The sequence below is a fragment of the Humulus lupulus genome, chromosome 9 (assembly GCF_963169125.1).
Source record: "Humulus lupulus chromosome 9, drHumLupu1.1, whole genome shotgun sequence".
Taxonomy (NCBI): domain Eukaryota; kingdom Viridiplantae; phylum Streptophyta; class Magnoliopsida; order Rosales; family Cannabaceae; genus Humulus; species Humulus lupulus.
The window spans coordinates 128995791-129006762 of NC_084801.1; the positions used below are offsets into that span (position 1 = coordinate 128995791).

General features: G+C 38.5%; 1 protein-coding gene and 1 non-coding gene across 2 annotated transcripts; one reads left to right on the forward strand and one right to left on the reverse strand.

The window, feature by feature from the left end:
- The first annotated feature begins 712 nt into the window (after nucleotides 1-712).
- On the forward strand, nucleotides 713-8915 carry LOC133800044 (uncharacterized). Its single transcript, XM_062238023.1, has 4 exons — nucleotides 713-814; nucleotides 6612-6791; nucleotides 7062-8063; nucleotides 8184-8915. Exons 1-4 carry the CDS (start codon nucleotides 713-715, stop codon nucleotides 8913-8915), a joined length of 2016 nt encoding a protein of 671 aa, XP_062094007.1.
- LOC133802989 (small nucleolar RNA R71) lies at nucleotides 7170-7276 on the reverse strand. Its single transcript, XR_009877729.1, has one exon. It is a non-coding gene; the product is annotated as a small nucleolar RNA R71 (small nucleolar RNA).
- Nucleotides 8916-10972: the final 2057 nt, after the last annotated feature.

The window sequence follows — 10972 nt, forward strand, 5'->3', positions numbered from 1 at the left end:
GACTTAACGTGTATGGGCCCAAGACCCCTATTCAACGCCACGGCCAATACGGACACCGAAGATCCCCTTTTTCACACTTCAAAGTCCCTATGCTTAGTGTGAGTCAAAGGAGACATGTTTGTACGACCAGGTACCAGGTACGGATGCCAGTACCAGTGAAGATCGTGGTCCGTACGTCTACGGCCATAGGTCAGAGCCGACACCACTACCTCCTGCGCCAACACGCCTGCTACCACGCCTCAGGAAGGGGTACAGACAAGTAGTGGAGACATCCTCCTGACACCTGCTCCTGTACGGGATGTACAGCCACAACCTCTGAAGCCACTTCCCTGGTACAGTACGTTTGTACCTCTTGGTCCCCTGGACCACTATGTACCTAAGGCCGTTAGAGCCTACTATAAATGGAATTCCAAGGCCACCTGAGAGGGGGTTGGAAAATTTTACTGTAACAGAGACATTAGTGTGAATGAGATACTGAATTCTCCATTGTTGTTACTCCATTATTCTTGAGTCATCGTTCAAGTTTTCATAGCTTTCGAATTAGCAATTTCCATTCGATAATTTTCCAACTTAACTTCGTTGACGAGTTCTCACCGTCAACAAATGGCATAATAAATCAATTATGGCCCTCCCGACCTCCTAATCAAGGTCCTAAGCCTTATTAGGAAATTTGGGTCATTACAGTAAACCTCCCACTAGTAACACATGGGAGATGGATGGGGAGAAAAATGAGTTTCAGAACTACCGGATGCTGGATGCTTTGGAGAAGCATTTGGGAATAGAATCGACTCTTGGACTCTTCTACAATCGGCTGGTCAGAAGGGAGGAGAAGGCCCACACTAGCATGGGCGAGTTTGGGGCCTGGAGCATAGGCCACATTAGTGCGAGAGCTATGCTCCGGATTCACGACTACTTCGCGCGATTCCTTAAGTTCGTGGGAATCGCGCTGTTCCAACTCTTGCCCCAGGCCTACAAGTTGCTCGCGGGGTGGCACATTTACTGTGCGTCTAAGGAGATCCTGGTGCCTACCCCCACAGAGGTGTTGTACTTCTATAAGCTGGAGCCGTAGCTTAACGTCAAAGACAAGACTCGAGACAGCTTCTACAGATTGAAGCCCCGCGACAACTATCCGGCTCCTCACAGCACCTGGAAGCACACCTCGGATGTCAGACACAACTTGTTCATGACATCCAGTTTTCTCCTGGAGAAGAACCTGACGTTGGTGTTGGACTTCCAGCGCGTGGGTAAGTTGTTTTCCCCCTAACTTCTTTTCATTTTCCTTTTGTTTTGTTTGTTCTTCACTCATGCTCCTGGAAAATAGGACTGTATGCCCAAACTCTCCTTACCAAATTGATCCTGGATCGGAAGAAGTATTACGCCACCCTGAGCATGGAGGAGCTGGACGTGGGGGACTACGTGAACACTGAGAATTTATGACTGGTTGGGATGATCGCAGCCAACCAGATGATTGCAGCCCTTAGCTTCCAGGGGCTGCAGTGCGAGAGAGATCCTGCCCTGAGGGAGGAGTTGGCCCTCGTCCATATTGAGGTTGTTGAGGTCGCAGCCTACGCGAACACAGCGAAGAAGAAAAAGGAGTAGGTCCGCCAAGCAGAGAGGGTCATATTTGAGGAGCTAGATGCCCTCCTCGAGGAGGCTCAGTCGAACACTGGGGCTCTCGAAGCCAGCATCTCAGAGCAAGGTAATTCACCTTTACTTTAACTTATGCTCCTCATCTTGAGGACTTAGTTAGGGATAGGCAAATGTACCGCGACTACCCGATCGAGGCCATCAGAGAAGTGAGGCTTCCATGCCCCATTGTCCTGGATACGTTAACCCTCATGTATTCGTCCGGGTTCCTACAATATGGTAATTTTCTGGACCTGGACGACATGGGGTGTAACACCCTCACTTATTTTAGTTTAAACCATATCTGAGTGTTACGTTTTAAAACTATATCATAATTACATTCAACGGAAGTCTGGATTTTTAAAAAAAAAAAACTTATTTCACATTATTTACATTAGACATAAAGTGTGTCTCAAACATATTATACATAAGTATTAAATCACCCAATTTGTTTTCAAAACATAACTTCACATTTTATTACAACCATACACACTGATAAACTGAAATAACCCACAAAAGGTCGATATGTTCATATGTACAAATCAGGGTCAGGACCATGCTTCAGTTCTCCTTTGTCATTCACTCATTTCTTTCTCTACCTGCAACACAAGAAAACTGTGAGCCTAAAGCTCAGTAAGCAAATTAATGCATGCAATGATAATGATTACCCAATGTCAATGGACATATACAACTTCTTTTAAAATTTTGGGCCCCTTAATATTGTGCACACTGTTTGATTAGGCCAATGCCTGCAGGGCTTGTTACACGTATAATATAAAATCCCATGGGTTCTCCTCTGGCTAGCCATCACCACAGTAGGGCGCATTAAAATCTTATTCCATCGTTGCCTCGTCGGGCTCAAGAGTTAAGGCGGCCACACACTGTGGTGTCAATACATATAACAATAACTCATACGGAGGAGAAATAAAAACGGGAACATGGCAAACAATATAATTGGTTCACTAAAACTTAGCCCAAATTACTGGGCTGCCACTATGAGCCTAACTATAGGCCTCTATTTACACTTACTTACATTCTCATTTTCCTTTTCAAAACAGTGGCACTGAACTTAAACTTCTTATTACAACTTACTTTTATGTTGCATAAAACTTGTCAAGGCATCACATAATTAATCATCATAATATCATGCATGGTCTTATATCATACAATAATTCACCATATCACTATTATGCCATGCATACAAATTTATGATGAAGTGTCAATGTATATTAATACCACTTACTCACAACATATTCATATAATGCATACTTTCACATAACATGTAATTCTTGTGTTGTAGTTGAGTACTTTACATACCTTCTGTCCAAAATATATTTCACCGTGTAACAAGTGGTGTCTTAGGTGTTGATGTGCTTATCTTGACAATGGCATGAATTTCACATCATAATGATGGCAGTAAGGCATTGAACTATCATTTAAAAATATCCATAAAACATCATATCCAAATCATGCCTAAATTGCCTTAAACTACTTAGATCGAGCGTTAGACTTATCTTAGACACTTGGAGAAATTTTGACAGAGCTTCCCTGTAATTTTAGCTATCCCCAAATATGAAAATAAATCAGTAATCATCATCAATTAACCTGCCATAACCACATATCCCAAATACCAACATAATTCATCACAAAGTTATCATATACCGATTTTGATAAAATTCCAATTTCCAAGATCATCACCCAAATTAAATGAGTCTCCATGTCTATTCAAACATTTATAAACATATCTACCCTCTTATAAACTCAATCAAATAACCAAATATCAGTTTGTACTCCAAGAACCACAAAATCCTCATAAGATACAAAATTTCACTTACCGAGCAACTTTTCGGCGAAAACAATCTTTTCTAGCTTTTCTAAACCTCAAAACACTTGGAAACCACCAAGAAATATCTTAAAAAGGATAAAACACCATAGATAAGCTCTCAGAAAAATTTAAAAACATTGTTTAACTTCCAAGTACAAGAACTTACCATAAAAAGGCCAGAACTAAGCTTAATCCACTTCTTTGGCTTTGATTTCACTTGGATCTCCTTAGAATCTCTTCAAGCCAGCCAAGAAATGTTTTTGGTTTTCTTTTCTCTCTGTTTTTCAAAGTCTTTGGTCGTGGAAAGTAATAAGGTTGATGATAATCCTTTATTTTCAATGATTTGACCTTATTGTATTAAAATTTGACACCTTTCACCTTATCATTTCACTTTTTGACTTATGAAAACCTTATCACTTAAATATTTTCGACTTAATCATCTACTAGGCCAATTATCCTTATGTGTGAAACACTCACACCGAACCTTTGGTCCATATGAGTTCATACCCAATAGTTATGCTTACCCGATTGAGCGTAGCGCACTTATGCTAAGCTCGTTTTGACTTTGCGTCAACACCACTGATTATGTATACCTCCCATCAAGACTTGATCTAATGGTTATAAAGCCATTTTTACTTCATCAAAGAGACCTTAATCATACCTCAATTATGTGTGTTAAATCCACTAATACTCAATTTTACACCGAAATACTAGTAATCGACATTGTACTATTTTTCACCGCTTAACATATTTTGCCTTCTACATCTCACTTTTCTCACTTGATTTCATGCCTAGTCCATATATTTCATCCTTTCTTATATCTTGAGCACATCAAACACCCATAAAAGACAATCCAAACGCCATAAGGTTAATAATATTGAACATACACATAGACATCATATACACAACTTTTATACTTATACATGAAAACACTTATAAGAATATGCATATGCTCAAATTATACATATTGTATGATATGTAATGCAATGCAATCATGTGATTATTGGCTATATTATATCAAAATAATGTGGGTGCTACATGGGGGACCGCATTCATTCCTTCGCCTTAGGGGAGTTGAGTTGTGCTTGTTGTTTAGATAAAGGTTTGTCCCTGAGGACCTTAGACTAATATTTGCTTTATCTTTGATTTCCATCCCCATTTATGTCTTGCTGACTGTCTTTTGTTTACCCATTTTAAACATGTCGAAGCCCGTGGCCAAAATGAAGGAGATGATCGAGGCCAGGGCAGCCGCTGCCAGGGCTACAATAAAGAAGGCTAATAAGGGCCCAGCTAAAAAGAAAGTGCTCGAGCTGATCCTCGGGGATTCGAGGCCGGAACTGGAAGAGAATGAGAGGGCCTCAGCTATGAGTGTCCCCCTGGTGGTGCATACTGAAAATGTTCCGTCCCCGCCCGCTCTTCCCTCAGTCATCGACTTGGAGTGGGAGGCCTTAGAAGATCAAAGGGCAGAGAAAAGGGTTGCGGACTCAGCCGCTAGCGAGTCTTGATAAGGTCATTTTTGTATTAATATTTGATAAGTTTTTCCATGCTTAGATGGTGTTATGATATCATTTTTATTAGTTTTAACTTAGTTTCGTGATTCTACAACATATTTTCTACATTGCATTTTATGATGATAAATCTGACATTTTGATGGCAAGTGTAGTTTATAAATCATAGGTTGAAAAAAGACTCACTGAGATGAGGTTAAAATGAAGTTTTAGGAGCATTCTAGGCTTTTGGGATTGAAATATTGAAGTGGCGGCATCATACAAGCTATCTAAGGTTGAGAATTGAGGAAAGGTCGCGGCCCATAAAATTCAGGCCGCGGTACTTTAATTGGAATTGACGTTTCAGATTTTTTGTTCCAGACGGGCCGCTACCCAGATTTTTCAGGCCGCTGCCTACTGTGTAGAAAAGTGAAGTTGGGCCGCTGCCCAGTTTTTTCAGGTCGCGCCCTGCGTGGCCAGTTTTGCCTATATTCTGTTTTAGGCCGCGACACACAGAATTTCAGGCCACGGCTTGCGACGCTGTTTTTAGATTTTTAATTACATTTTAAATATAACTTAAAGGAGACTATAAAAGATTATTAGGGTTAATTTGAGATTAAGTTTTTATTACCGTTTTTGAGAGAAAAAGACACAGAAAGGGCTGGACAGAAGACTACAACACTATTGTTCATCAATCTAGTTTCTTTTCTTCCCTTAATCTCTTTAATTTTATTATAATTATGTTGGTGAGTATGATTAATATTATGGAGTAGGTTCTTTATAGGTTAAGGGTTAATTCAAAACCCAAGACATGAATTCTTTATTGTTGATAATGAGTATTATTCTTTAATTTCTCTCAATACTAAATTGTTTCTATTTTTCCAATTGAATGTTATAAAATTTGTGACTTCTTGTTAGGTGGCCAGCTAATTAAGGTTTTACATTGTTCAAGTGTCATCTTAGAAATTACTACTCACCTAATAATTTAGGATTCTGAGTGTAAGTGATAAATTGCCATTGATAGTGATGTTAAAAGAATTGTTGATTGTGATGAAAAATAGAACCTAGGTTAAATGAATTATATGCTTCATTAATTTATTGCCTAGATTAACTTGTCTCCATATGACTTAATGCTTTATCTAAGTTAAATAGATTGTATGCTTTAGAGATTTATTGTTTAGCTGAAAGAGTTAATTATTGAGCACTTCGCCTTGATTACTTGTAATAGGGAGACTGGGATAAATGTCTACTTCAGCATTCTCTACGGGGTTAATAGTTTAATTGAGAAATTGGAATAATATTTATTATTAGTGATTGGGAATGATTGTTGAGGGTGGAGATTAACCTTTAACTGTTTCTTAATATCGTAATATTAATCTTTATTTGCTTTCTAGTTTATGTTATTTAATTTTGAGTTCAAAATCTAAATCCCCATTTTAAGTCTTAGTGCTAATTATTGAATAATAAATTGAATGATAGTCCTTGTGGGTTCGACCTGTGCTTGCTATTATACTAAAATAATTGGAAGTATTGAAAGAAAAATAATTGTTAAATTTGTTGTGGTATACGACACGCATCAAATTTTTGGCGCTGTTGTCGGGGACTATTGTAAGTTTTTTTATTATTCAATTTAATTAACTACACACTCACTAGTTTACATTTTTTTATTGCAGGTGTATATGTCTGACGACGATACTCAAGAAAGATTACAAGCCATAAAACAATATCTTGAGACATCGTTGTCTCGCTCTTCAAGGACTATCACTGACAATCCACTTTTTCAACCTTCCAAGAAAGTTAATCCAGTACAAATACCATTACCATCTGACGATGATTCTGACTTTGAAACATCAGTTAAGTCTTAGATGGCTCAGGAAATGACATTGAAAGAGTTGGTGGCGCCGAATCTAGACCATCAACCTCTGTGTATTCAATATCCGGCATTGGACGTTAACTTTGAACTCAAGTCGGGCCTCATACATTTATTACCATCTTTCCATGGGCTACCAGGAAAGGACCCGAACAAGCATCTGACAAAGTTTCACATAGTCTGCTCTAGTATGAAACCAGCATTAGTAACTGAAGAGTAGATTAAATTAAGAGCATTTCCATTTTCTTTGAAGGATGGTGCAAAGGAATGGATATATTACCTTCCTCCTGGAACTGTTAATACATGGAATGAAATGAAGACAATGTTCTTGGGGCGTTACTTCCCAACATCTAAGGTTGGCAGTAGAAGGAAGGAAATCTGTGGCATTCGCCAACAGACTGGGGAGTCATTATATGAGTATTGGGAGAGATTCAAGAGGTTATGTGCTAGTTTCCCTCATCATCAAATAAGTGAACAACTCCTAATCCAATACTTTTATGAAGGACTACAGCCATTGGATAGGAGTATGAATGATGCAGCCAGTGGGGGTGCACTAGTTGATAAGACTCATGCTGTAGCTAGGAGCTTGATTTCTAATATGGCCGCCAACTCACAACAGTTTGGCATTCGCCAAGATCCTAATCTACCACCAACGTCAGCTAATGAAGTGAGCACTTCAAATGCTAATCAGCTTGGTCAACAATTGGCTCAATTAATTGCAGTGGTACAACAACTTGCTTTAGGCCAACATGTGCGGTCATGTGGAATCTGTCAGGTTGTGGGGCATGCTCCTGATACTTGCCCTACTTTATTTGAGGGAGAGACTGAGGGTGTTAATGTTGTAGGTAATTTCCCAGGTCAATTATGCCAGATGTACTATGAACCTTTTTCACAAACTTATAATCCTGGGTGGCATGATCATCCAAATCTTCGTTATGGGAATCAACAACAAGTTGCTCCACAGTCTACATCTACGAGACCACTTGGTTTCACTTTTCAACAGCGGTCTCAACTGAATTTTGTACCCAGACCATCACAAGCACTGCAAGCTGCTCCACCACCAAGGGCCAAACCTTCCACTGAAGATTTAATCAATGCAATTGCTACAAATATGCTTCATTTTCAGCAAACTACCCAAGCGTCCATAAAAAGTTTGTTGAATCAGGTGGGACAACTAGCGGCATCATATAACAGGTTGAAAGCTCATCTTTCTAATAAATTGCCTTCACAACCTGAGAGGAATCCCAAGGAGAATGTAAGTGTGCTAACTTTGAAAAGTGGTATACAATATGAGCCACCCACACAACCTTCATCGCTAGCTCCAGTGCAAAAGCAAGTAGTAGACAACTCCATCCATGATGAACTATCAATGTAGAAAAAGTCACATAAACCAACTGTGCCAACCTATGTCCCTCATCCGCCTTTTCCAAGCAGATTGAAAAAGTTTAAGAAAAAGGAAGCTAATAAGGAGATTCTTGAGACTTTTCACAAAGTTGAGGTAAACATTCCATTACTTGATGCAATTAAACAAGTGCCACATTATGCTAAATTTTTGAAGGAGTTGTGCACGAATAACAAGAAATTGAAGGGTGATGAAAAGATAAGTGTGGGGGAGAACGTGTCTACTATTCTCCAAAAGAAGCTGCCACCAAAATGCAAGGATCCTGGAACCTTTAAAATTCCTTGTATGATTGGGAATAAAAGGATTGAGCGGTGTATGATAGATTTAGGAGCATCGATTAATGTCATGTCATATTCATCATATGATTCTTTAAATCTTGGGCCACTAAAGGAGACAGGAGTTATTGTTCAGCTGGCCGGTCACACTAATGTTTATCCTTTAGGGGTAGTTAAAGATGTGCTGGTAATGGTTGATGGGCTTGTCTTTCTAGCAGATTTCTATATACTTGAAATGGGGGATGCATCAATACCCAATCCAACACCAGTTTTATTTGGGAGGCCATTCTTGATGACAACAAATACAAAGCTGGATGTTAGAGCAGGAACACTGACAATGAAATTTGATGGTGAAGTTATCAAATTCAATGTGTTTGATTCTCCTGGTAAGATCAAAGGGAGGGAGACTTCATTGAAATACCCAAAATAAAGATCTTGAGAGCAGCATTCAGTCGAGCTAATGGCGTTAAACAAAGCATACTTAAGGGAGTTTTATTTTCCTTATCTTTCGTTTTATTTTCACCGAGGACAATGTATTGTTTAAGTGTGGGGGAAGGGAACAATTTCATTTTGTTTGTTGTTGGGTTTATTTTTTCTGTTTTCATTTTTTTTAGTTTTATTTTTATTTGTTTGTGTGTTTTCTTGTGTTGGTCTTGTTGAAAGCATTGGTCGATGATGAAACTTTGAATTGTGCTTAAAGTGATGTTAGACAATAAGGAATTCTGTATGATTTGTGTGCTTAACTCCTATGTGATTTGCTATTTTGATTTATGTTGTTTTTCACTTTATGCACGATTGAATTCACCACTTAAATGTATTGGAAAAGATTTATGCTTGTTTGAAATAAAAAAAAAACACATTTGAAGTCCCAACCACTCTAGAAACTATTGATCAATTGTTTGAGGCAAAATCATAACTACACATGATTAGGAAGATGATTAAGGCAGTTCTTTGGATCGTTTGAGCTGTTAAAGCCAACCTATTATATGATAATCCCTAGTTTCCCATGTTTAGGCCATGGCGACTGTTACTTTTCTTCTAAGAACCAAAATTTTTGACCCTATACTTCATTGAAAAAAATATTTCTTTTTGTAACCCATTGCACCATGGTTATATATATGATTTTTGATTTTGTGGGATGATTTGAAAAAAAAATGGAAATACTTATGGGTTATTTGTTTGGTTGTAATTTGTGCATGATCTCTATTTATCTCCTTGAAATATTATTAAAAAAGGAAGGAAAAAAAACAAAAGAAAAAAAATGATGATTTGCAATGAAAAAAATGCATATATGCAAATTTTGCAAAAGTATAAGTGTGGGGGAAATAGTGAGATCAGTATGGAAAGAAGAGTAAGAAAAAATAGGTATTTCTTGAATTGTATGGGAAACTTTGGGGCAAGTTCAAAGAATGGAATTGATGTATGCTATGGTGTGATTTGAGCTTAAATGTATCTTTCTCAACTACCCTTAACCTCAGCCTTACATTACAAGACTATAAAGACCTTTTGATTTTTGATCATTATATGTTTATATTAGTGGAGAATGATTGGTTAATGTCTATGGAGTGGATGCTTTTCATTGAAAAACATTTTGGTATAGGGACTGATTTAAAAGAAAATAGTTTGGCAAGTATGGATTAAATTTGATGCAATTGAGCTGGTGTTGTGATTAAGTGCTTAGTAAATTATTTTTAAAAATCAAATGGTGAGTTACGTATGGAGTTAGAATTCTAAAGAGTATGAAAATCTAATTTTTTTTGGCATTGCTTATTAGCATGATTCTCAGGACATTCAAGCTTTTGACAAGACCTTTGTTTAGTGAGTTTAGATTCGTTATTATTATTTTTATTTTTGGTTTGTGACAGTCAGAATCCCGTGATTCGCAGGGGGAAAGACCAGGTAAAAAGCTGTGCAATCCCACACTGCCTGGGGAAGGTCAAGTGTGATGATTCTAAGACTGTGTAAGTATGGGACTACATAGTTGAAGATGGCTTAAATGGATTAATGGGTACTACCTATGCCGACAAGATGCATCTTCTTTTCGGTAGCCCATCACTTAAGAACTCCAAAGTTAAGCATGCTTGACCTGGAGCAATCTAGTGATGGGTGACCTCCTGGGAAGTTTTCCCAAGAAGCGTGTGAGTGAGGACAAAGCACGCTGGAAAGACTCGTGTTTGTTTCTAGGGCCAGTCGTCATTCCAGGAAGCAGCCATAGTGACGTGGGGTGTTACAAATGGTATTAGAGCCTTGACTCAGCCGGAAGTGTGGCCGACGGGGATGTCAGACTCCTAAGGGGGGGTGATTGTGATAGTCAGAATCCCGTGATCCGCAGGGGGAAAGATTGGGTAAAAAGCTGTGCAATCTCACACCGCCTGGGGAAGGTCAAGTGTGATGATTCTAAGACTGTGTAGGCATGAGACTACACAGTTGAAGAGGGCTTAAATGGATTGATGGGTACTACCTATGCCAACAAGATGCATCTTCTTT

Excerpts from the sequence above, each read along its gene's own strand:
- LOC133800044 (XM_062238023.1), top strand. The coding sequence starts at position 713 with ATGGATGGGGAGAAAAATGAGTTTCAGAACTACCGGATGCTGGATGCT. Across the intron at positions 815-6,611 it reads GACTCTTCTACAATCGGCTG|GTGTATATGTCTGACGACGA; the intron begins GTCAGAAGGGAG and ends TTTTTATTGCAG. Across the intron at positions 8,064-8,183 it reads AGAGGAATCCCAAGGAGAAT|AAAAAGTCACATAAACCAAC; the intron begins GTAAGTGTGCTA and ends CTATCAATGTAG.